General features: G+C 44.3%; 1 protein-coding gene across 1 annotated transcript in view; it reads left to right on the forward strand.

Moving 5' to 3' along the window:
- CAND1 (cullin associated and neddylation dissociated 1) overlaps positions 1 to 27685 on the forward strand; it is a 300273-nt gene that overhangs the window by 195247 nt on the left and 77341 nt on the right. Inside the window, exon 11 of the mRNA XM_069229173.1 lies at positions 19217 to 19312. Coding sequence (XP_069085274.1) covers positions 19217 to 19312 — 96 coding nt within the window. The remainder of the gene's footprint in view (positions 1 to 19216; positions 19313 to 27685) is intronic.

Genomic DNA, 27685 nt, shown 5'->3' on the forward strand with positions numbered 1-27685 from the left:
GGGGTTACAAAAACTCCCCAGGAGAAAGTGGGTGACACTAGAAACAAAGAAAAAGAGTCCTCTGTAGGCCCCCAAAAACCAGAACAGGTGGGTGGGCCCCAAGACACAACCCAAAACAAAGGTGGGTACCAGGGTAAGAACTGGGATGCCACTAAGGCATGGTGCCACAACTGTAAACAGTCTGGGCACCACACCAAGGACACTTCTTGTCCCAAAAACAAACCCCAGAACAAAATTCCAGGGGTAACCAGTGTAGCCATGGGAGATGACTCCTCAGATGAGGAGGTCTTCATAGCCTTCAACTGGAAACAGGGCCCAACAGGTGAGTTGGAGATTCCAGAGGGAAGTAGACACTTCCCCACCTACTGGTGAATGGAATCCCAACCACTGCCCTGAGAGACACTTGTGCCAGTCACACTATTGTGCATGACAGGCTGGTGCTCTCAAACCAGTACATCCCAGGTGAGACTGCCAGGGTAAGAGTTAGCCTAGACAGGGTCACTAAGAGGCCTGTGGCTTTAGTGCCCATAGAAGTGGGTGGCACTCTTAGCTGGAGAAGGGTAGTAGTCAGTACAGACCTTCCCCTTGATTGTCTCCTTGGAAATGACTACCCAGAGGTTAGTCAGAGCCCAAGAGGGGAACTGGTCCAGTGCCAGTCCTCTCCCAAGGATTCTGGAAGTCCTGCCTCTGCAGTAAATGCAAGCAGGCCCCAGAAGAAGAAGAAAAGAAAACAGAGTAGGAAGGGTGGACAACCTTTAGCCAAGGTTACAGCAAGCCAAGGAGATTCTGCTCCAGTAGGGGAGAACTCCAAAAATGGCCCTGATAAAGTCCAACCTGACCCACAAGAAGTCCTGGCTAGTCAGGCAACTGTTAAACCTGAGTGGGTGGCTCCTCAGCTAACAGAAGAAAGAGTGGAAGAAGGGTGTTTACTACAAGATGTGGTAACCCCCCACTCTAATACAGCAGACAGGCAACCTGAACCCAAAGAAGCCTGTAACTTAGCCCCTTCCCTTTTAGGTGAAGAGCTAAAGGTGTGGTTCTGGGCACTGACAGCTGTCAGTGGCCTCTGCTGGGTGTTAGCCTTTATGGCTGCACTATCCTTAGCATGGTGGTCTGACCCCATGCCAAATAGCAAGTTAGGCCCCCTGACCCTATTGGTCATGGTGGGGTTACTCCAGCTCTGGGTAACCTCTCTGGGTAAGCTAGGGGTAACCCTGGCCAAGATAAGGTTAGCAGAGGTGGATACCTCTAAGACCAAAATAAAAAGAATGGGTGGAGACATTAAGGAGGCAGACAAGAGGCAATTCAGACTAGGTCCTATCCCTGTGGAAGTGGGTCAGTTCCCCAAAGGGAATGACCTGAACAGAAGGATGTAAGGCAGAGTAGGCCCTGCAACTAACCAGCCTATTTCTCCTACTCTTCCTCGCCTGACCGACTAGGAAGACTCTCCCAGCTTGGGCTGAGTCTCCTGGCCTGTGGGCTGGGGGGGGCTTGTGTAAAGAAATGGCTCCCTGTTGCAGTTACCCCCCACTTTTTGCCTGATACTGATGCTGACTTGACTGAGAAGTGTGCTGGGACCCTGCTAACCAGGCCCCAGCACCAGTGTTCCTTCACCTAAAATGTACCATTGTATCCACAATTGGCACACCCTGGCATTCAGATAAGTCCCTTGTAACTGGTACTTCTAGTACCAAGGGCCCTGATGCCAAGAAAGGTCTCTAAGGGCTGCAGCATGTCTTATGCCACCCTAGAGACCCCTCACTCAGCACAGACACACTGCTTACAAGCCTGTGTGTGCTAGTGAGAACAAAATGAGTAAGTCGACATGGCACTCCCCTCAGGGTGCCATGCCAGCCTCTCACTGCCTATGCAGTATAGGTAAGACACCCCTCTAGCAGGCCTTACAGCCCTAAGGCAGGGTGCACTATACCATAGGTGAGGGTACCAGTGCATGAGCACTGTGCCCCTACAGTGTCTAAACAAAACCTTAGACATTGTAAGTGCAGGGTAGCCATAAGAGTATATGGTCTGGGAGTCTGTTTTACACGAACTCCACAGCACCATAATGGCTACACTGAAAACTGGGAAGTTTGGTATCAAACTTCTCAGCACAATAAATGCACACTGATGCCAGTGTACATTTTATTGTAAAATACACCACAGAGGGCACCTTAGAGGTGCCCCCTGAAACTTAACCAACTATCTGTGTAGGCTGACTGGTTCCAGCAGCCTGCCACACTAGAGACATGTTGCTGGCCCCATGGGGAGAGTGCCTTTGTCACTCTGAGGCCAGTAACAAAGCCTGCACTGGGTGGAGATGCTAACACCTCCCCCAGGCAGGAGCTGTAACACCTGGCGGTGAGCCTCAAAGGCTCACCCCTTTGTCACAGCCCAGCAGGGCACTCCAGCTTAGTGGAGTTGCCCGCCCCCTCCGGCCACGGCCCCCACTTTTGGCGGCAAGGCTGGAGGGAACAAAGAAAGCAACAAGGAGTCACCACTGGCCAGTCAGGACAGCCCCTAAGGTGTCCTGAGCTGAGGTGACTCTAACTTTTAGAAATCCTCTATCTTGCAGATGGAGGATTCCCCCAATAGGGTTAGGATTGTGACCCCCTCCCCTTGGGAGGAGGCACAAAGAGGGTGTACCCACCCTCAGGGCTAGTAGCCATTGGCTACTAACCCCCCAGACCTAAACACGCCCTTAAATTTAGTATTTAAGGGCTACCCTGAACCCTAGAAAATTAGATTCCTGAAACTACAAGAAGAAGAGGACTGCTGAGCTGAAAAACCCCTGCAGAGGAAGAACAGAAGACACCAACTGCTTTGGCCCCAGACATACCGGCCTGTCTCCTGCCTTCCAAAGAAACCTGCTCCAGCGACGCTTTCCAAGGGACCAGCGACCTCTGAATCCTCGGAGGACTGCCCTGCTTCAAGAAAGACAAGAAACTCCCGAGGACAGCGGCACTGCTCCAAAAGAACTGCAACTTTGTTTCAAGGAGCAGATTTAAAGACCCCTGCAACTCCCCGCAAGAAGCGTGAGACTTGCAACACTGCACCCGGCGACCCCGACTCGACTGGTGGAGAAACAACGCTTCAGGGAGGACCCTCCGGCGACTCTTCGACTGTGAGTAACCAAAGTTGTCCCCCCTGAGCCCCCACAGCGACGCCTGCAGAGGGAATCCCGAGGCACCCCCTGACCGCGACTGCCTGAACTCCATTTCCCGACGGCTGGAAAAGACCCTGCACCCGCAGCCCCCAGCACCTAAAGGAACGGAACTCCTGTGCAGGAGTGACCCCCCAGGAGGCCCTCTCCCTTGCCCAGGTGGTGGCTACCCCGAGGAGCCCCCCCTGGCCTGCCTGCAACGCTGAAGAGATCCCTTGATCTCTCATTGAAAACCATTACAAACCTGACGCGTGTTTGCACACTGCACCTGGCCGCCCCCGCGCTGCTGAGGGTGTACTTTTTGTGCTGACCTGTGTCCCCCCCCCCCCCGGTGCCCTACAAAACCCCCCTGGTCTGCCCTCCGAAGACGCGGGTACTTACCTGCTGGCAGACTGGAACCGGGGCACCCCCTTCTCTCCATTGAAGCCTATGTGTTTTGGGCACCTCTTTGACCTTTGCACCTGACCGGCCCTGAGCTGCTGGTGTGATAACTTTGGGGTTGCTCTGAACCCCCAACGGTGGGCTACCTTGGACCAAGAACTGAACCCTGTAAGTGTCTTACTTACCTGGTAAAACTAACAAAAACTTACCTCCCCCAGGAACTGTGAAAATTGCACTAAGTGTCCACTTTTAAAATAGCTATTTGTGAATAACTTGAAAAGTATACATGCAATTGAAATGATTCAAAGTTCCTAAAGTACTTACCAGCAATACCTTTCGAATGAGATATTACATGTAGAATTTGAACCTGTGGTTCTTAAAATAAACTAAGAAAAGATATTTTTCTATACAAAAACCTATTGGCTGGATTTGTCTCTGAGTGTGTGTACCTCATTTATTGTCTATGTGTATGTACAACAAGTGCTTAACACTACTCCTTGGATAAGCCTACTGCTCGACCACACTACCACAAAATAGAGCATTAGTATTATCTATTTTTACCACTATTTTACCTCTAAGGGGAACCCTTGGACTCTGTGCATGCTATTCCTTACTTTGAAATAGCACATACAGAGCCAACTTCCTACAGTCACCTAAAGTAACTCTTAGTAAACAAATTGATACTTAAAAAGATTTTCCTGGGAATGTTTCCTAGTGTCAAATTCATTGAATTTACCAATGCTTGTTCGCAGCAAAGTAAAGTGTTGATTTTCTATACCTTGTAAATTCTATATCTCCAAACCCTCCGGTGCATCTTTTTCGTTTTGGTGCCAAAAATTATATAAACATCTGAACTATTTTTGTAAATTGGTGTCTAATTTCTTGAGTGTCTTGTGTGTTTAAATGCTCTACACTTGTTCCTTTGTATAAGCCCAACTATTCTGAGCCACAGCTACCCAGGGTTGAGCTAAGAGTTTCTAAACGATACCTGGCAGGACCTTAATGGGGTGGTAGTGTATTACATCATGAGGTCACATAACCATACCATATAATAATCCCCATTTCCTCACACATTGTCAACACAAGAGGGGGTGAGGGGGAGTATTGTGTGCTGGCCTCGTTCGGCTGTTGGTGGTGGCCGCAGAGCAAAGTTGTTTTAAACTGCTTTCTGAAGTCCTTCAGGGAATGGGATGTGCGTAGATGGCAGAGGAAGGTTGTTCCAGGATCTGATGGCGAGGTGGGAGAAGCAGCACTCTCCGTAGCATTTGCGGTGGATATGGGGAGCATGGGAGGCAGAGCGGAGGTCTCTGGTAGGATGGCTTTGTTTGTACGCATGTGTGAGGACTTGAAAAGACATCTCTGCTGGACGGGGGAGCTAGTGGAGGGCTCTGAGGTTTGGGATGATGCTAGTTCTTCTGGGGAGGTCGAGGACAAGTCTTGCTGCTGCATCCTGGATGGTCTGGAGGAAGCTCATGATCTTTTTAGTGGTGCTCAGGCATAGAGCATGTTTTTGTAGTAGTCTGCTGGAGGCGTGGGCCTGGGTGACCATCTTCCTGGTGGAGATGGGGGACTCACTTGAAAATCCTGAGTAGAATGTGGAAGCAGGCAGAGGAGACGGCGTTGATCTGCTGCTTCATGGTCAGGTGGTGTCCAGGATGATTCTGAGGTTGCGTGCATGGTTGGTGTGCGTGGGTGGGGGACCGAGGGTGGTGAGCCACCACGTGCCGTTCCAGGGGGAGGGCTTGTTCCTGAAGATGAGGATCTCTGTTTTGTCTGAGTTTAACTTAAGGCAGTTGGTCTTCAGCCAGGAGGCTATGTTGGTCATTGTGTTCTGGAAGTTGAATCGTGCCTTACAGTCTTAGAGGGAGAGGGTGAGCTGGGTGTCATCAATGTATGAGACGATGCAGAGTCCGTGGGTGCGTGTGATGTCTGCCAGTGGAGTCATGTAGATATTGAAGAGGTTGGGGCTGAGGGTTGAGCCCTGGGGGGAGCCACAGATGACTTCTTTGGGTATGGAGACATAGGGAGAGAGGAGGATCCTCTGGATTCGGCCAGAGAGGAAGAAGGCAATCCAGCTGAGTGTGTTGTTTTGAATGCAGATGTTGTGGCGTCTGGAGATGAGGGTGTGGTGTGAGATGGTGTCGAAAGCCGCAGACAAGTCTGAGGATGAGTGCCACTGTGGCTCCTTGGTCGAGGACCTGATGTCATTGGTGGCTGCAGTTAACCCCGTTTCAGTACTGTGATTGGGCTGGAATCTGAATTTGGATGGGTCGAGCAGGTTGTTGTGCTCGAGGTAGTCCGTGAGCTGGTGGTTGGTGGCCTTTTCCAAGACCTTGACGTGGATTGGGAGGAGACAGATGGGCAGTAGTTCTTGAGGTCGCAGGGGTCGGCTGAGGGTTTCCTGAGGAGGGGCAGTGGAGATGGTCGTGTTGAGGAGTTCAGTGAGTGCAACTCCAATAGTTTCTCCTCCTAGGTTGTAGATACAGTGCAGGCAGGGGTCTGCAGGGGACCCAGGGTGGATGGAGCCCATGATGGAGAGTGGCCTTGGTAGTAAGCTTAATGGAGAGGGTGTCCTTATTAGTTGGATGATCATTTGGGGGTGGGGGGGTGTCAGTGGTGGGATGGGATGTGGAGGTGGTCGAGTGGGTTGGGGGTCGAAGTTTCTGTAGATGTTGGTGATCTTGTGGTGAAAGTATCTGAAAGTGTGTCACAGAGGGCTAGTGAGGGTTGAATCATGTTCTCTGTGGTGGTGGGGAGGAGAATTCTCTGACACTGAACAGTTCTCTGGTTGGTGCTTGCCTCCTGGCAGGTGGTGAGTGCTCCTTTCTTGATCTCTGAGTCGGTGGTGGTAGGTTTTGAGTGCAGACTTGACGGCGTTGAGGTTGGAAGTGGTCTTGTTGGATTGCCAGTGTCTCTCTAGTCTTCCGCAGTGTTGTTTGAGGACCTGAAGTTCTGAAGTGAACTATTTGGTTTGCTTGGCGGGTTTGCTCCCGGTGATTTTTTATTTTTATTTTTTTAAGTTGGTCGATGGTGTCGGCAGCGGAGTATTTCCAGTTGGAGAAATTTTGCATGTGCCGTTCGAGGGGGTCCTCCGGGCGTTTTGCTTTCTTTGAGGGAGGTGATCCAGGGAGTTTCTGTGAAATGGCTCCAGTTGCAGTAGGGAAGGTGGGGGGGTGGGGGGGGGGGGTGTCTCGTCTGTGCTTCCAGTTATCCCTCGATGGTGAAGTGGATGATTTTGTGGTCAGAGGTGTGGGAGAATTTGATTATGTTGCTGTAGGAGAAGAGGAGAAGATGGTGTCTAGTGTGTGTTCTGTGCTGTGCATTGGCGCTGTGACCAGCTGACAGAGGCAGATGTTGCTCATGTTGTCGAGGAATGAGGCGGAGTTGGCGTTGTTTTGGTCTCCTAGGTGGAAGTTCAGGTCCCCCAGGAAGATAAAGTGGTGATTAAGTCTGTGATGGAGTTGCAGAAACTGTGGCAGGGGCTAGGGGGTCTGTAGTCGAGAGTTCCTTTGATGGAAGAAATAAGGATTTCAGACTAGCCAGCAAGTGAATATTTATGGAAAGATTATGCTTTTTAGCACTCCATTAAATCTTTCCTCATTTAGGAAAAGGGACTGAATGTGTGCAGTAGATATTAAAAATGCACTTTCTCATTTCATTTATAAAGAAGAAAGAAAAGTTCTCTAGTTTATGTGGAAAAGGTATCCATTCTATAGCCCTTCCATTAATCTGAAGTCCGCATCTTCCACCTTTCCCAAATGCATGGTGATAGTAGCGTCACAGTTTCAAAGTTAAGGTTTGTGTATCTGTATCTGAACTACTGACTTCTCAAAGCCAGGAACACAGTCCGTTTTGAATAAGACCTTCAAACCACATTTACCCTTCTTTACCTGGGTCAGTTGATCAAAATTCTACCATAAAACCATTGCACATGCTGGTTTATTTGGGAGTAGAAGCAAGGAAAAGTGTTTGTAGCCTGTGTTGTAGTTGCATGGTCCTGCCAACTAGTGTTGGTTTTGGACGTTTCAACTTATTTTGTTGGAAGAAATCTCAAGTCACCTGGTGTAGTTACTCCTCAATTAACTGGTATTGCGCTTGTGCAATGACTCCATGTTAGATGGGTTTTCCACCATTGATTTTGGATTTGTACCTATGGGGCTCTGCGCTCACAGCACTTTTCTATGAGACCTTTACGATCGTTTCTCGACTACAGGAGCACCAGTAATTTTTCTGCAGCGATGACTGTCATTTTTTTCAACTAAGCACAGCATTGGTAGCCAAGTTCTTCCCTGCCTCGCTGGTGGTGGCTCTTGTTCTGTAAGCTTCGTCAACAACTATGCATTGCCACTAATGGAAAGGACACCCTTCCAAAACTGCCCCAAATGCCACTCCAAATTCTCAGATGTGCAACTTCTGCCTCTCCTCCAAACATAGCGATACAATGTGCGAAACCTGCTTACGTTTCGGTTCAAGAAGAGACTCCAGTATCAAAGTAAGCAGAGGTGGGCCCATCACAGAATGCAGAGGCAAGAGTTGGATGATACCCCTGATATCCTACCAAGCAGGATGTAGTGGCTGAGGAGTCAACTGAAGCAGACAAATACGTAAGTCCTACTCTATCTTCAAAACAGCTTGTCACAGCCCAAGGATCTAACCCGAAGGCGAGCATCGCCATAATAAGGGCATAGCTTCTAGCCGCACACCCAAAGGACAGTCAGTTGGGGCTCCACTGCCTTCGAGACAGTCGGCACTGACCCGACATCATTCCCTTCTTCGGGCACTGCCTCATCTCAGCCCTCGAGACTGAAGGGCACATCAGCACTGGATCCACCCTCTGCATAGAAAACTGCATCCGTGCCGAAACTGCCACAAAATTTTAAAGAGGCTTGGACATTCAAACATATATCGACTCTGAAATCCCCTCTGTGCCGAAGGAACCTTCAGCGATGGCCTTTGACAACTCAGAGTAACTGATTATTCAGCATCTTCAAGCGGAGTTGGACACAAGACAAAAGCATGTGCTCATGGAACCCACAAACAGGCAGAATCCCCACCAAGCCGCCCTTAAAACCCACAGAGAATTTGCCTTGAAAGAGAAAACTCACATTTGAGGATAAGATCACTGTGAAGCTTCCACCACCTCCAAAGATGAAAAAGCACAAGGATGGGGGTACCAGCCTACTTCTTTGTCCACAATCATGCCTCTTCGCCATTTTGCCTCTCCAAACGCACCCAATTTCCACGTTTCCAGAGGGTGATCATTTCATTCCTCATATAGGGAGGCCAGTCCAACTTAACTTGTAGACTCCACTGTCTGTGCCTACGGATGACCCATGGGGCGATTACGTTGATTCCCTGGGTGACACAGGTCCTGACCTCTGTCCAGCCAAGCTGTCTCCCCAGACAACATCCTATCATTAGGTCATTCAGAGAGCAGCCCCCTACCATCAGGTGGACATGCATATTCTTCAAGAAGATAACAATTTTTTGGGTTGAGGTGCTGTCCAAAGTCCAGCTTCTCGGCATTTTCAAGGGCATATAGAAGCCTCCTGCAGACACCCTTAAGGAGCCCGTAAAGACTAGGGTGGTCACATTTAGGGTTGACAAAAAGTACACACTTTACCCTAATGACCCACTTTATATTTGTGGGCAGGTACCACCTGATTCCCTAGTCGTACACCCTAAGCGTAAGCGCCCAAACCACAGGAGATGCTCCTCCAGGCAGAGAGCAAAAAGATAGATACAGCAGGAAAGAGGGTAGCAGTGCAAGTGACTACCCACTGGAGGATCACCAGTTCTGTCTGCTTGTTTTCCAAACATGATAGAGCTCACTGAGCTGAAATGCATGTGCTCCTAGCATCTACTAGAGGAATACAGGGAGAAGGGCGAGGAAGTGGTAGCCAAGGATAAAACACAAATACAAGCATCTTGGTTAAACAGCATGCCTGGCTCTGTCTCACTAGTGTACAAACCAAAGTTACAATAGCATTTGCAAACTTGCCGTTCGATGGTGAACATCTTTTTAGTCCGCAGGTTGACCAAATGTGGAAAAAGCTCCAAAAAAGATACGGACACGGCAAAGTCTATGGGGCCCTCCACTCAAGCACTGCATCTGGCTCCTTTCTGAGGCAACCGTACAGGGCAGGCATTTAAACCACATCCACAGGCACGAGCTTATATCTGGCCATCTCCAGGGGGATACTCATGAGGGGGTACAGGAACAGCAACAATAGAGATATAGAGATAGGGGCATGGGAGGCTCTGGGAAGGCAGCCTCATCCATGACTCACGTCCCTGTAACAACTTAACATCCTGCTGGCAGGAGATCAAACAAGTGGGTATTCAGCATAGTTCAGCACAGCCATTGCCTAGAACCTCTCAACACCAGCCAACAAAAGGGTTCCATTGAGCCGGTGCCCCACCATCACTGGGTTAAGGGGTTAATTAACTTTGCTTCCTTATCCCTAAAAAGAATGGCTCCCTCAGACCACTTAAAAGATATGTTCTATCGGAACACTTCCACATGGTGATACTCCAGGATTAATCCCTCTGCACCAGCAAGGCGACTGCATGGTGGCACTAAGCCTCAGAGTCCCTGAGGATGTTCAACAAGTGTCTGGTAGTGGGAGACATTCACTTAAGAAATGGGAGCATCCACTTATTCCCCTGCCTGCTACGTCTGGCTGATAAAGAGCTCAAGCTGCCAGCAGTGTCTGAGGCACACACAGGCAACTAGCTCACTTGTCCACGATTTAGGGTTCATCATAAAGGTGGCGAAGACTCGCCTCTAAATCCAGCTCTTCCTGGGTGTGGTCCTCAGTTCGGTCACAGCAAAGGCCTACCCAATCCTCAGTCACAACCTTCGGTCAGCTAGTGCCTCTTTTTCAGCCACAGTTATATCTCGTGGTAATAGCTGTGATGCAGCTTTTGAGCATGATGGCTTTCTGTATCACCGTAGTTTCCCACGCCAGGCTACACAAGCACCTGTTGCAGAAATGCCCATTGGCACGATGGTCACATGCGGAGGAGGGTCAAATGGAAAATCGAGCGCCCTTCAATCTCTGTAGTAGTTGAACAAAACAATTTGTTGGAGGGCAGGCTTTTCCTAGACCCCATTCTGCAAGTCATCACTACCCCTGATGCCTCTCAAGCAGAGTGGGGAGCTCACCTCAAACACAACACAGTACAGGGGGTGTGGACCAGAAACCCCACTGAATCAGTTGTCTAGAGCTCTTGGCAGTCCACCGAGCTCCGAGCCTTCCAGCCACTGATTTGGGACAGAGCAGTCCTTTTTCAGAAGCAGGGAGGACTCTCTCGCTCTCCCTGTCCTTGTTGGCTCAGTCAGTGTGAAATTGATTAATTCCTCACCACATTCACCTGGCACCAGAGTACCTTCCAGAGGTGAACAAGGGCCAGGCAGACCTCTTAAGCAGCCCAAAGTGGGTACTTCACCTGTATGTTTGCTGACCATGAACATCTTTGCCTCCAGGTACCTACACCTTCGCTCCCTAGGCAATGCACTAGGGTTTAATTGGTCAGGGACATTTGCCTTCACTTTTCTGCCTCTCTCTCTCTCCCTCTCTCTCCTCTGGTGCAGCAGAGGATACAACAAACATTGCAAACGCTCATCCTTGTGGCCCCCACCAGGGCCACACAGCCCAGGTACTCAGCTCTACCCAGTACCCAGGAGAGGCTTCCCCACAAGCTGGACCTTCTCACCAGCAACCAAGGCCAAAACACTCTCAGACCCCAAGCAGCTAAATCTGTTGATGTGGTACCTGATGTCTTAGAATGTAATTACTTGAGCCTCTCACAGGAATGCATGGACAAACCTGCATGAGTCCCGTAGACTACGCAAGTGTGCAATGCAGCAAAATGGAAACTCTCTAATAAGATAGACTCTCCTAAACTTGCTGTCCAAGACATCATTAGCTTTCTGCTCCATCTCCAGACGTTAGGCCTTGCCTGTACCTCAAGATGCCTTCATTTAGCAGGGATAACTGCATACATTCAAGATAGGAAGCCTTTCTCCCTCTTATGCATCCCTATTGTTAAAGCTTTCACGGACTGTCTTAGTCATCCAGCATAGGGTTCCTCCAGCATCTCTCTGGAACCTTAACATTGTACTCACCAGACTAAAGGGTCCCCCATTTGAACTGCTAAAGCCCTGGCACTTTACAGTACCTTTCTTGGACGGTGGCCTTCCTTGTAGCCATCTTTAGCACGTGTGCCCAAGGGGACCTTTATACAGGTTCATAAGGATGGGTTAGTGTTCAGGACAAACCCCAAATTCCTTTTCAAAGTAGTTTCCCTATTGCACTTCAGTCAAACCATAGAGCTCCCAATGTGCTTCCCACAACCTGACTTAGTAGCACAGAGTGTTCCATTCCCTGGACATGAAATGCACTCACATGTATTACATCGATAGGACCAAGCCCTTTCATAAAACAGGCAAAATATGAATTATCTTTGCAAAGCCTTACAAGGAGCATGGCACATCTAAGGCAGGATTTACAAAATGGATAATCAAGTGTGTCCGCCCCTGCTACCACAAAGCCAAGAGAGGTAGAGGACAACTGGGACAAAAAACTTGTGCTGTTGCTGACAGCAAAATAATCCATATGCTGTTGGTGTAAGACAAACTGCATAAGAAAGACAAGACTGGGGCACTTCTTTCTTTGTAGACTGAAGAAAACCTAGTCCTTTCTCTTAGTCTGGAACTTTTTGGAAAAGCAGTTACTACTCTCAGGGCAACAATCAACGAGCGAATCTCCTCTGCAAGTTGTATGAGGAAAACCACGAGTGGGTCTTAGATTACAAAATGTTGCAGACATCTTTCTGGACTTGGGCTTCACAGACTTATTTGCTATGGCTCAGAACTCCAAATACCCAAACAAAACCCCCTAGAGGTGGAAACCAGGTTGATAAAATGGTCATGCTTTGCCTCCCATCCTTCTAATTCCAGAGGTGATTATTTAAAGTTAAAGTTCATGAATTCCACAGCGTCATTAATACTGATATCTTCCAAATATCAAATTTCTCGCAAAGAAGCAGCGGTTCATCCCTACTCAATACATTGGGTTAATATTAAACTGTATCTCTCCTTGATGACAGTCCACCTGGCAGCTTTTACAACGTACAGAAAAGAGCCAAATAAAGCAGCTTTTTTCAAAATCCCAGTAAGACTTACTCGGAGGCTTAAAGAAGATATTGCACTATAAAACACAATCTCCTCCTTGAAAGCTTAATCTGGGTATTCAAAATTAATGGTTGCCCCTTTATTACCCATACACAAAGCTTCATTGCAGCATCTGTCATGGAAAATGGCCATCCTGGTTGCTGTCACCTCAGCTTGAAGGGCTGTTAAGCTGCAAGCTCTGTCGGTTTTGATCCCTGTATATTTTTCCATTGTAATAGTACTGATGATGACTCATTATTCCTTTTTACCCAAGGAGGTTTTAGACTTTACCATTTATCGTTTTATTAATATTCTCATATTCAGTAATCCTGGTACGCTGGATGAACGCTGTCTTCATTAGCTAGCTTTTGAGAGATTTTTTTTTTATCTAGAAGAAAGCTAATATGTAACACCGGCTTCTTATGAACTTTGGACCAGCATGTACAAAATTAGGAGCCTCAAAACAATCAATTTCTTGTTGGTCGGTTCCTTGCATTTCCTATTATCAGTTTCCCCATAAACCTTTGTCACAAAGGCCCATTGCGCCAGAGAAAAAGCAGCCCCTGTGGCCTTGCTGAAACAAATCCCACTACCCGAGAAATGTACAGCAGGCAATTGGAAATCTGTTCACATGTTTACAAGACACTATTGTGTGTTTGAACATGCAAAATGATTCCATTCTTGGGCAAGTCACTCTTAAGAATCTTTTCAGTTAATACTCCATTATAGAGCTTGAGTAATTGTTTTTAATTTGGAATAACGTCCATTTCTGAATATTTTCGGCCTTTTATGAGTACTGTACAGCATTTGAAATGCTAGTCGTTAGTATTTCTTAAAATAAATGTGTGATCTAGGAGCTCAGTAGTCCCCACACGCAGTGGGGAATTCCAGCTTGACATCCATGTAGATCACTACGATGCAGACCAGGGCTGCAGTAACAATTTATTTTTTGGCTTTCTGTCTAATTTCTCCAGTTGGATTCCTTATAGAAAGGGGATAAATATTGCTTAGAGGCTTGGTTAGTTTTAAAATTGTTTACCATGTAAAAAATATATTCAAGATATGTTCTTTGATTGCACACATTCAGCTGTACTTTACCTTTGAATTAATATAACCTTTACTGCCAGCGTACAGTTTAACCATTTATGAATAAATCTAAGGCAGATGTGTTGAAAGAAATGTCAAGTAGTGCTATTTGTGCCCTGTGTATGGAATCCATTTTTGCCGATGCTTTCATGGATAATTTGCTGGTGAAAGGAACTTCTTTCTGGTGTGCCTCTGATTCATTTTCAGATTAAAAACATCACTACTCACACCTATTTTGATACAGACATTTTTATGTGCGAAGAGTGGAGTGTTGTAGAGTAGAATGGCAGAGAGGGTTGTGTATTGGAGTGGCATAGCAGTAATCTAGTGTGCCATACACTGGAGTGGCAAAGAGTAGAGTGGACTGGTGTAGAGTACATTGATGTGGAGCTTGCAGAGTGCAGTGCATGGAATTCTGCATCGTAGAATGCAGCAGTGCGGACTAGAGCTGCACAGACTGGGGCAGAGTGGAGTGACAGTGTTGAGTGGCATAGAGTGAAGTGGCGTACAATTATGCAGAGGAGCATAGATTGGTGCAGCGAAGAATGCAGTGAAATAGCGTTCAGTGGCTAAATTCAGTGTTGCAGAGTAGCGTAGAAGGCTGTCATAGTGGCATAGAGAGTAGTGGTGTAGAGTACAGTGATGCAGAGTAGAGTTAAGTGGTAGAGTAGAGTGGTGTAAAGTGCAGTGACAGTGCAGTTGTGTATAGTGCATTTCTGTAGAATGCAGTGGTTAATTGTTGAGTGATGTACAGTACAGTGCAGTGCCGTGGAGTAGAGTGCCGTGGCGTAGAGCAGATTGTTTGAGTAGAGTGAAGTGGCATGGAATGGTGCAAGGTAGCGTGCAGTTGCATAGAGTGGCATAGGGTAATGGCGCAGATTTAAGTGGTATAGAGTGCAGCGATGTAGACTAGAGTGGCGTACGGCAGATTGGCTTAGAGTGCAGGGGCATAGAGTGTTACAGAGTAAAGTGCATTGGTGCAGTGTATTGGTGTATAGTAGAGTTGTGCAGAGTAGATTTGTGTAGTGTAGAATGAGGTGGAAAAGAGTGCAGGGGTGTAGAATAGATTGATGAAGAGTGCATTGGTTTAGAGTAGAGGGGCATAGCGTTGAGTGGCGCAGAGTGCAGTGGCAAAGAGTGGTATAAACTTGAATCGTGGAGTGGCGTACATTGGAGTATTCATGGTGTGGTAGCACACTGCCATTACAGAGAACACAGTTTCAGTGGAACTGACCGTTACATTTGAAGAGACGTACAGTTTTACTAATAAAACTATACAGTGCACAGATAAAAATGGGTGGAAATTGCACCAGCTAGTGTATGATTTTTTTGATAATAAAGTATGTTTCCAACACATTTCAGAATTACCAAAAAATTTGCTTCATTTGTGCTCCTAATTCTGATATATTCTGAAATACTTAAACAGATCATCTAAATGTTGTTGTGTGCTAGGAAAAATGCTTTCCTACCCCCAGTATCCAGCAAGATTGTCACATAAAGCCTTTCACTTTGAAGTCAGGGAAAGAAAAATAAACAAGCTCCATTGTAAGACCGCGCCTGACATTTGACCTTGGACTTTGAATGCACAGCCAATGTGATGAAATAAGAACAAGATTTACAGGCCTGTTTACAGAAAGGGGGCACTTGGAAGGATACAGTAAATAAGGTTTGGGCAAGGGAAGGCATGAACTCAAGCGGGACAATCTAAAGCAAATACATTTGGCAGATAGAAAGCAGGTGAATGGGAGTTACAAACCACAAAACCAATAGCAAGCAATGGGCAGGATGCACTCCTGAGTCAGCTTTCTGAAGGTCTCCAAGGTGTCTTTAGCAAACCAGATAGCTGCAGTAATAGGCTGCATCCTAAAAATGTTGACTTGTGAATCAGGCAACTAGATTGCTAGGCATCATTCTTACATTGTCATTCAGTTCTAATTTTGAGGCCCAAGTTTGAATGGCTGGACTGCTCATGATGCCGCAATTGAGACTAAAAACATATTTTTTTAAGCTGGCAATGTAATCTCTTGGTGGTGAAGTTTTGCTAGCCCTATAAAGGGAAGACGTTTCAGAGTTCAAATTCAAAAGGGCAACAACTATCAAGCAGTACCTGATAGGAATTGAGACACACATGGAGTCCCTGACTGGGTCAGATAAAATAAATAAGGTTAAACTGGATGATTCATACAAGAAGTTAAGTGCAAGACTCTGATTGGGCTCAACAGAGGTAAATAGCTTTAGTGATAAAGTACTTTCTAGGTCTCGACAGTGACTTGGGAGATACCATATTTTAAAGGCATGTGTAAATGGGAGTTCAGACTGCTGCTCCTAGACCACCTATACCAGAAATGGTGGGGCTCACAAAAAGCTATTTTTGTAAAACCTTGGATTCCCTGTTTCCAATACTATTGATTAATATTCTCAGTGTCCTTAGTAAATCTTCCATTCATGAGTTTGTGTGAGGTATTTATTTAGCAAAACTGGTGTGGTTTATGTAGCTCAGGAAACTGCTAAAGGATGAAACTGCTGATGGGCTCAGACTATTCAGAGGGAGAAGAGTTTTATCTGACCAGTCTGAGCATTCTGGATTTAGTAGTATTGAGTACGGTGCCATATAAATTGTATTTGCCTTTAGAGTTCACATTCATACTTGCTGAAGAACCAGGGAACCTCCTACAAGGACGTGTTACATCAGCACCATAAAATGTTTACTATGTGTTGTCTAAATTAGTGTTACATGCATTTTGCTTCTTGATTCCAATACAGTTGGCTACAGTGACTGGACATGGAAGAGATCCCTGATTTCATTCCTCTGTTTGTTCTACCCATGATATGTGTGATCATGTATGACATTCATTAGACCTGCCTGTGTGTGAGAAAGAATCCATATTAAAGGAGATGAATGTGTTGTCAGTAAGTTTGATGGGATCTCTATTTCAACCAGTGTGCATGTCTGCTGGTACAGCTCTTGCAGCAGGGGGATTGGCCAGCCTGGACATTGGTTGCCGGTTGCCCGACTGGTTTGGGTGTATGATCTACCTTGAATATGAAAAAAAGTGTAAAAACAAGGTTTAAAGTGGTGCATCACCTACATTGAGGTGGATCCAGTAGGTTATTCACTTTTGCTACGATTAAGCGTCAAATTCCAACTGATCATACATCTTCTAATTTGGATCATACAAATGAATTATCGGTTTTATCAAAATGTTGTGCTTTGAATTCATGTGTGTTCAGCAATGAGACACCCTGGAGTGATAACGAGGTCTGGAAATCACAGCATCTATTTCTTAAGGTTAGGACACTAACAGTTTCTAATTTGGCATGTGGTATTTTGAATGACTCTGGGGCTTCTGCCAGCAAATGCAAGACATAGTTTGGTTACAGTTGCAGGAGAAGACCACCTGTGGGCTCTTTTGTAAGTCATTCTGCTGGTTGAGGGGTGTGAAGCATCTGCACAAATTTCAATACATACATTTAAAAACTATATTTTTGATTCAGCCTTTTGACATCATGAAGAGCAAGTGGTGCTTCCAAAAAATATTTTCAAATTACTTTAAACCATATCCCACATTTCAAAACGTGGTTTCTAATCGTACTTTATGTGCAATCTGTATGTGATGCACCCTGCCAAAGTCTGAGGTTTCTTGTGTGTAATAATTTTGCGACTGAATATCCATTATAGTCAGTCAGTCGAAGCTTTATTTGATTTCCTTACAATAAATCATAAAAACATAAGATAAAAAGACATGAAAACGACAGGATAAAAACCAAGAACCAAATATACATAAAAAAATGTACAGATTTCACTAAAATATGTTACCATTAAAATGTGCTTCTCGTCTTCAAGAGCAAAGTTGCAAGAATTTAACATCCTTCTGCGGTTAATCACAGCCAATAAAAAAAAAAAACGGACATTTCAGGAACATATGAAAGCAGTCGGTAAAGTTTGTAAAAACAGGTAAGCAGGCCGGCATTGTACAACATTGTATGATTAAAACAACGGAATAATTAAATGCCTCCTCTGATCTTTATAAAACTTTTTTTTTTAAAAACTATATGTAGTGTACTTTGGGACGACACATTGAAACAATCATTCATAATAGGTAGACTGGTAAGGCAACGAAATGTATCCACATGTTAGCACAAACCTATGTTTATCATTGTGTATGAGCTCTAAATAAGGTTGAATAGTAAACGTGATCAGCAACATTTACATTTTCAGTATGCTAGACTTTAATAATTCAACGGACAACGTAGAAGCTTTGGACAGAGAGATAAAATTCTGCCTTTAATTCCCTATGACTAATTTTCACGAGAGTGTCAGGCAGATCAAAGAATTCTGGATGCACTTGATCCACACAAAGGTTTTTAATATATTTCATCCAAGGGAATTTAAAGGCAAACGAAGATTTAAGACAATCTCTGATTTCACGATTGAGCTTGGGAATCTCAGAAGTCCCGGTCTTTTGCCATAGCAGAATCGACTGCTTCCTTATTGTCTGTTGAAAATGAGATCCCCAGTTTAGCGTGGCGAATAACAGTAGAATTGCTACTTGGAAGTGAAAGAAGGTACCTTAGAAAAGCATCTTCCACCCGTTGTCAAGATTGAAAATTAATGTACCCCACATGCATACCCCATACATATCTGTAGCCAACCATTTAGCTTTATAAATGGATAATATCTCTGTAGGGGTAGGTTCCTGCCCAGCTTCCTAGAGAAGTTACATAAGGCAGACTTAGATTTAATAAACTGGAGTTTTCTATTATTAATAGCTTGTGTCCATGTACCCTCCTTGTCAAATAAAATGCCTAGATAAGAGAAGGTTGCAGTGAAGCAGATCTTAATGTTACCTATCATTAAGACATTACACTTTGACGACTACCTCCCACACTTCATGATAGTAGTTTTACTATGATTAACTAATAAAACCCAATCTTGCAGGAAAATTTCCACTTGGGTGACACACACACACTCTGTAACTAGGGTGAAACTGAGTTGAAGGAAGTAGCACGAGTATCATATTGCTGTGTTGTGCAGCTTAAACCTATTGACTAATTTCTGAGCTCCATGGTCACAACCTCAGTGTAACAGTGGAGGAGGGGGCATCTTTATAGAATATTTTTTTTCAGTGTTGTATTGCTGATCACATGCAGTAACAATGCCGTGTGAGAGCTGTCATTTTGCAAATTGAGCCACTTTGACCTGGGAAATTTATCAGAATCTAAATCATTTGCTTGTCTGTTTTTGAAAAATTATTGGGCCTTATTTGTAGCCAGAAAAAAATTACACATTCATATCATTACATGTCAAGTGAAGACATATGGTGGTGCCTTATGTGTTAGTCTTGTTAAGTAGAAAATCCTGTTTGAGATCTGTCAAATTTTCAAATATAACTTGTAATTTTCCACTATAGGATCATCTTATGCTCGAAGTTCTGTGGTAACTGCTGTGAAATTCACCATTTCGGATCATCCACAACCTATCGACCCATTGCTGAAAAACTGTATAGGTAAGTTTGCACATACGTTTAGAAAAGTTTGCATTTTTTCATTCACTAGTTTAAAGGACTAGCAAAACTCACCTTTTGATGCATTTTATTTTTTGAAAGCTATGAATACATTGTTTCATAAAGTAATAGTAAATTGTATTCATCAAAATTATATATATTTCCCATTTTTAAAGTTTTCCCCATCTCCTGGAGTTGGGAAACCACCAGTATATTTAATTATTATTTATTTTTTTAATCTGTAACTGGGGTTATGTTTGTTATTCCTCAATGTCATTTAACATGCAAAAAATTAGCCCCTTTGTTTATACCGTTTACCAACTCCCAGAAACATTTTCCTCCATGCTTTGCTCGGAGACAGAAATGTAGTCACTTTTTCAACTGGGACCACATATTACTTTTCTCTTGAGCAATTTTGTGACTCCTGTTAAACCTACTCGTTATTCCTTTGTATTCTTTTTTGTATTGTCTGTATTTTTTCTGTCCTAACAGGAAACTATATTGTCTTTCTTAAAATGGCATCTTACATTCAACTTTGAATGTAGCAGATATGAATGACCCTTAATGTATTTGCTGCCTACTTCAAACTTTGTTCAACATCTAAGATTAAAGCTGTTGAATTCAAGAACAGTGGTACTGACCAGCCATCAGTAGCATGGTGCCAGCTCTGGGAATCCTGGCAGCAGAAGCAGAGGATATTTGTGGATAATAGGGATTCTTTGCTTCTAAATAAAAAAAAAATGAAATAAAAAAATGTTTTCTACTTTGATAGTGCCTACAATATCTTTGTTAATAGGTTGTCTACAATCCTGCCTTGTACACCTTGCACCAGTTATGGCTATTGTGACTGCTTCTTTGCTGAGGAACTATTCAAAATGTATCTTAATCTGAATATCATGATTGTTGCACTGCAGGCGTTGACCTTATTGTGCCCAAGGTTTCAACAAGAAACACAGGCATTGCTTCTTAGATATGGAGGTAAAGCATGTGCTCACTATTTTCCTGTGAGACCAATAGATAATGAGGGCACTGGAAATTGAATTTATTGTGATGACTCCTGTGAATCCAAATATCTATTTTTTGTGCACATCTTGGAAAATTAAGTTTTCCTAGTTGTTAGTTCATTGGTTCAAAAGTCTTTTTTTATCAACATTTTCTATTCAAAACAGTGTCACCAAGGAGCAAGTAATAAATCACATTTCCATTTTCTTCTGATCATAACATTAATAAAAAGGGCCTCTGAGCAGCAGCAATTCCTTTTCCCCTTAAGTCAGAAAATTCCTCTGGATTTGTGTCCATGGTTGCATATTTCTTTCCACTTGTTAGGGTGTCCCCTTCCGTCACATATTTGCCGTTTGGCTGTATACACCTGTCCATGTCTTCCTTCCCACTGCCTAGCTTAGGAGACAGGTTTGCTTCCCACATTTGGGTGACATTTATTGTTGCCACAATCAGGTTCTAGCTACCTAATGTGTGCAGGCCTTCATCTTCTCATATGTTCATTAGAAATAACTTAGTCGCCCCCTCTACTTGCAAGCCAGTGACTCAACCCAGGCATTCCCATAACACCCTCTAGAGGTGTAAAACCATAGTGTATAGGGTAATGGTCCCTGTTCATTGCATCCTCCTGTGCATCTCTTAGGATACGTAATCTCCATTTTCACTAATAATTCTCTTGTATCGTATGGTCTATGGAGGTCCTGCAGCTGCACATGTCTGAACCCTGGTCTGATTGCCACCTCCCTCGGGGCTCTAAGGGCTTGCACCCATTTGTAATCTTCTAGGGCACTTGTTCCCCTCCCCCAATCACTTATGAAGTTCTATTAAGATAGGGGGGGGTGCAGTTGTTTTGCTTTTTTTAAATTATTTATTCATTTTATTTTTTTTGTAAATTGGGGAGATCACATTTTTAAGGAGGGGTTAAGAGGACTGTATCCTACAGATAGGAATAGTCCTCTATGGCCAATCCCACGGTGATGCTAGTGCATGCCTGATTTCAGTGTACTGGTATGTCTCTGTTAGCTTGTACTCTTGGATTGATTCTAGAGGTGTTGCTTCTCCTTCTAGCTTTCTCACCTAGCTTATTGATTCATGCATGTTTCCATTTTGGGAAGCCCTTCACATTTTCCACCACTTCTAGCATGTCACTATCCCAGAACGGTGCTTCTCTAGTCAAGATTCCCTCCATCCTAGGTGTTTATTCCCTTTCCTCAACAGTTTTAACACTGATATTGTGTGTACAGGTAATTTTCTGACAATTGGCTAGACTCTACTGTGGGGCTGCCCAGTAATATTTTTGTATGTCTCGGAGTAACCCTGAGTCATAGACTCCTCTTGTCAATTTATTGATCGCAGTACTCAGAGGCTTTCATTTCCAGAGGAATAGTCTGACTTCTGTCTCCAGTTTTCCAACTAACTCCAGAGGAACCCAGTAGGTATTTTGAAAGGTGCACAGAAACTTCAGTAGGGTCACACTTGTTAACAGCTGCTCGACCCAGCAGTGACCGTGGAGGCAACCACATTATTTGTAAATTAGTTTACTAAGTCCTATTGGTTGTGGTGAAAGAATTCTTCTTGGTCTCGGCTAATGTATGCTACCAGATTCAGTCAATGGCATTCATGGGTCTTATGTGACAACCATCCAGTCTGGGCAAACAGTAGGAATTTCTAACCGTTTATCTTGTATCTTAAATATATGTCAAATATCTTGCAAATCTGTAGGAGTCTACCAGTTTTCATCACAGGCTGTGCACGTAAAGGAGTACATCTTCTGAATATAGCAAGATTCTCTCATCCCACGTGCCATCATAAGTAAAACCATTACCAAAGTAGTCTCAAGAGCCAATGCAAAAATCATGGGAGACAAGTCACCCCTTTGACTTGTTTCTCATCTTCTGCTGTAATGGGTTGGACAGGATGTCGTTGACTTTTGCCATTGGCTTCTGATAATAGTTTGACCCAGTGTCAATATCGGGGCCCAAATCCAATCCTTGCCAGAACCTCGAATATGTAGGAGTCCTATGTTTTGTCGACATAAAATGACAGGACCACTGTCAACCCTGCTATCCTTTTTGTGTCCTCCATGCACCCATAACGCTGCCTTAAATTGAGTCTTGTATTTCTTTTGGGCACAGAGCCCCATTGGTATTGGTGTATAAGGATGGTGGTCACCTTTCCTAATTGTGTTGCCAAGGCATTGAGCAGGTTTGCTTTCCTTGAGTATTGCCACTATCGTGGAAAGTCACTGATTGTATGGCTGCAAACACTTTTTATAGGTCTCCATAAACATTTTCAGAATAAGTTATGCCTTACATAACTCCACAGACACACCGTTGATTCCCAACGCTTTACCAGATTGTAAATCTCTGATTGCCTCAGTAACTTCTCTCTACCTCCAGATAGTGAGTGGGTGTCATGGGGGCTGTGGAGGGACTTATGGTACTCTCCTTTGCCTGAGGGGGTGGGGGGGATTAGATAATCCTTGGAGTCCTTGTTCAGTTGTCTATCTGTGACATTTGGGTTTCTCTTCCTCTCCACACCTCACAGGCTACATGTCTACTGCCTGAGATTATCTTACTTCGCCAACCTTCCTTCTGCCACCACACCTCCTTCTGATTCCCTTCTTTAATTGCTCTGTCCCCCCTGGAAGTGTCCCATCCATGGCTTTGCTTTGAAAGGTGATCTTGAGTCAAGGCCAAGAGGAGAGATAACCCGCCTTCTGCATGTTTTCTGGCAATTCAGGCATACTCCTCCGCTCTTCTCTTGTGCCTCTGAGCATTTCCAGCTATTTGAGGCATATTGCTACAGCACCTACTTTCAGTAATAGTTAAGATACACTAGACATTTGAGAGTGCAAATTGCCTGTCAGTAGCCAGAGTCCCCGTCTTAGTCATTAGGGCTAATGTCATATTTCTCTTCCTGCTTGTATGCGGCGTAATCTGGGTATAGATGTGCCTGAAGACACACATTTTTTGTTGTCCTAGCTACTTATATGCTAATGTGTAACTCCCTCTTGGGGTTAACTCACCACTCTTTTCTGTTAAATGTGTGCATGCTCACAAAGACTCTTTGACCAAATATTAGACAACTCTGAGGGCAAGGTTTGCCTTTTAGAGAAATGCAGTGTGATCCGTTTTGGTTGGACAAAGTATGCCATCTTGTCATTGGATCAATAGAAAAGATTAACCCTTGTGAAGTTTGATAAAGTGACCCTAAAACTACTACTCTAGTCCCTATACAGCTGTGGAGCCAAGCAGTGGCTGACTGTATAATTGGGCTTTCTTGCCTTTCTACATCATACATCTCTGTTTTTGTAGGATTGTCTTGATGTCTCAGGTACCTTCTTTCTTTGACCATGTTGAGTATTTGATCATCTTGGAGCTTGCTCCAGTGAAGTCGGACAGGAAGTAGGTGATGAAACGCCCACCATTCCAGTTTTGTCCATAGTGCAACGCAAAGGACCTGTGGGTGGAACAGCATGGCTTTTAGAATTTCTGCCTCTCTAGACCACAACAAGAATTGCTGCAAGTTTGGAGCAGGAAAATATTGGGGTGCTGAAGAGAGTAGCATTGAGTGCACATGAAAAAAATGCAGCACCAGGCATCCTCTTACACACCCAGCATTTTTGGTGAACTTGACCCACAAGGTTTTGAGGAGGAAGAGACAGGTCCATCTGGGATCCCACAGCCTAACACCCAGCCCCAAGATATTGCCCTTAAGCGCTTCCGAGGAAGATCAAGACAAGGCACCCTTGGCCTTGACACAAGAATGGCCCTGATTCAGGAAGATGCAGAGGAGGTGTGTGTACTGCTCCCACTTAGTCAAGTGCTCTGACGCTGAGGCAGAGCACTATTCCTGTAGGTGTCTGGTTCTACGATTGTTGTTGAGACAAATGGCATCACGCCTAAGTAATCATTGACTGTCTCCCATCTGAAGGGCATGGAATCTTTCCATTTGAAGCCAAAATCAATGCTGAGAGTGACTTTAGTGCGGAGATCAGATGAATCTAAGGCTCAATACAGAAAAGACTGACCGGTTTTACACCAGACGCAAAAGTGGCTCTTGATGTGCCCAGAGACTGGCAAAGTTACTGTTAGCTTACTCCAGGTAACCAATCTACTATGCTGTCCCCAAACCCTAGGGAAGAGAGGCTAATCTTCAAGGAGAAGGAGCTCTCCCTATGTGCACCACAGCATTCGGTAGCCATGAAACACAAGGAACAAGGTTAAGGACCCTACACTGCAAATGCCTCATGCCCGGGCAATCTCTACCACTACGCCTATACGCCTTTCCAACACCAGCAGAGTTTCCTAACAGGTCAGTGGGCTCCTATTCTGACACAGGTAGTCCATATGGGGAAGCAAACGTTTATGACCTCTTGTTGTGGTAGCTGATTTGGGCGACTACTTTTTAGATTCTGAGGACGACCTAGATATCAAACCATCCTCTGCTAATCCATTCCCACCAGATGATACTACAATGTATCATGCTGTCATTTAGAGAGCTACCTGCTACCATAGAGTTGACTTGCGTGTCTTACAAGAAGAGTTTCTCTTCAGTTGAGACCCTCTCTAAGACAGATAGTACTTTTCAGTTCCTCTCCATTCTCAAGGGCATACTGAAGTCAGCTCCAGACAATGTCAATGATCTTTTCAGGGCAGAGATGGCCACATTATGATTCGGAAAGAAATGTAAGGCTTATTGTTCCAGCTAGCCACATTACCTATACGTGCAGGTCTCCCTAGACTCTATAGCGGTTCGCACAGCAAGGAAGTGGCCCTTAGCTCATCCTACAGGAGTTGCACCCCAGCAAGATAAGGAGAGCAAGTGTAGGAAATCTGCCTTTTCTATGTGGTCTCCTGATATTTTTCACCTTTTGCCAAACCCTATATTGTTTCTTGTTTTAGCCCTCTGTGCACTTTAACTCTTCTAACCAATAGTAGGGTGTCTGTGCTTCCCCTTTAAACCTGGTTGGATTAGCAGGCACCTAATTAGTAAATTTAACTCAAATATCAGACCCTAGAATATGGCACAGAGGACCTGCAAGTTAAATGTCACTGGTGGAATGCAGCACCTGTTGTGGCATACAGTACGGTGACCATATAAAACATGGCTTCAGGCCTGCCATTGTAGTCTGACTAATGCAATTTAAACACTTAAATTTGGCCTGTCAAAATAAACTCTTTTCACAGACTAAAACATCCCTTTTAAATAATAAGTCACCCCTTTGTAGGGCTTGTAGCCTACAAGGTAGGGTGCATAGTATTTAAAAGTATGATAGGTAGAAATGTAATGTTGCCAAGCCTTTAAAGGGACTAGCACCAAAAAGCTATGTTCGAGGCATGTGTTGCTTTAGATACACATGCTGTGCATACTACTGCCATCTGGGGTTGGGCCTGGATGTGTGCAAGTTGTTTTTCCTCGAAGAAGTCTTCTCGAGTCATGAGGCGCAGTGACGCCTCCTAGTGCTGTTAATGTTCATGGACATCTGCTCCATTGTTATTTTGTTTTCTTTCCACTGTATGGTTCGGACATGTGTGACTAAGCTCCGGTTCAACGCCATTGCACCGATTTCAGGGCCTTCTTGGTTCTTCTCTGTTCATCTTTTTTCCATTGATTCGACGTGCATTACTTTGTCTGGAATGAGGACAACTTCAACACCCCTGTTATGGCGTTGCTCTTCGGGGCTTACCCAGTTTGCCTTTTCACGGCAAGCATGTCCTGCCAGTGCTTTAACTGATGTCATTCCAATACTGTCTTTAGTGTTGTGACTAATACCCATGGGCCGATCTCCACCAGGTCTTCAACCTCTGCCTCTCTCCTGAGCATCACAAACTAACGATGGACAAGCAGGAAAATAATTTAAAAAATCAATCCTCTAACAAACACAAGCAAATGTTTGAGACGCACAATCAATTCAACATTTCAAACCTTTAAAAATTACCAAACTCTGTAATCTTGACTTTGCATTCAGCTTTGTATTTATTCAAACAAAATATATTCAGTGTGGGTACAAACATTAGCAAATTTTTTTTTAATAAAAAAAAAAAACATTCTATCAATATCATATCATATATACAACATGAATCGCATATATACATTTGATCATCAATCTATTTCCAGCATCACTTTACCTATCCAACCTATAATTTTCAGACTAAAATTTCCGCTGGTGGTTATGCATGGAGTTTTCAAACTATAATTCACTGATCAGGTAGCCTCTCCAAAATCTCATATATTCCTTTAAACATGTCTGCTTATTTGACTGCTAGAGCATCAACTTCTGGAAATGTCCATTTTCAAATTGGGCTTCTTAAGGACAATAATGTTGTTTCGGCCTGCATCTTATGGCTGATAGGTATTTCTACAAACTAAAAAAGCACACCAATTAAAATACGACACCTGCTTAACCTAATTTATTTATACTAAATTAAAAGGGACTTCTGCCTTTAAGTCACGCACACTTAAAATCAGTGTTGTAAACTCCCTGTGTTTTACTGCATGCCACAACTAACAACTCTGGAGTACATGAGCTTGTGTAATTAGATGCATGCACAAGGCTCATTGATCACACATGACCCATTTTACCAAAATAAATGTTCAAATTAATTATGTTACTAACATGCCATGCATTGAAAGTGGTCATGAGATGTTAGTACAAATTAGTGCTCTTCCCTTTCACCTGACATGTTTCCTAGATGCACCCCTTTAGTACCTGAGCTTGGCATTGGCTCAATATTTTCTTTATTATTTTCACCCCAAAAACGTTTCCTATAAACCAATATAGCAAGAAAGTGAACGCAACAACACTTTTTCCACCAGTTGAGTGTGCTAATTTAGCTTAATGAAGCTTACTAAAGGTTCTCTTTAATTATTGAACATGCCCAATCAAAGCCGAACCAACTGCCTGTTAAACATAAACTGGTAAACTGTCACTGGGCAAACTACAATATCATTTTCTAATATCCCTGGGCTAAAAAAGAAAAACAAATTGCACTTACTTCCACTGTAATATGCTCGATTTAATCTTTATTTTATTTCATCGCTGCATCATCATAGCTGCGTTCAGCGTCTCATGTTGAAGTTGCCAAATCTTGGGTATGTAACTGAATCACTTTAAATGTTGCCACAAAGAAAAAGGAGTAAACCTCACAAGCCTGACGAGACGTCCTGTGATGCCTTCCTCTATTTCTCCTTGAAGAAAACTCTTTGATAGCGTCTGGCTTGACATCGCTGTGTCTGATAGGTGGGAACAACACACCAGACCTCTTCAGCACCCAGTACCTCGAGGGTGAACCTCAGCTGCAACCGTCGAACGCTGAGAAAGAAGCCTTTTTCCCGAACCTAGCCCTGATTCAAACTTGGAAGACTTGCCCA

The sequence above is a fragment of the Pleurodeles waltl genome, chromosome 4_1 (genome assembly GCF_031143425.1).
Source record: "Pleurodeles waltl isolate 20211129_DDA chromosome 4_1, aPleWal1.hap1.20221129, whole genome shotgun sequence".
NCBI lineage: Eukaryota > Metazoa > Chordata > Amphibia > Caudata > Salamandridae > Pleurodeles > Pleurodeles waltl.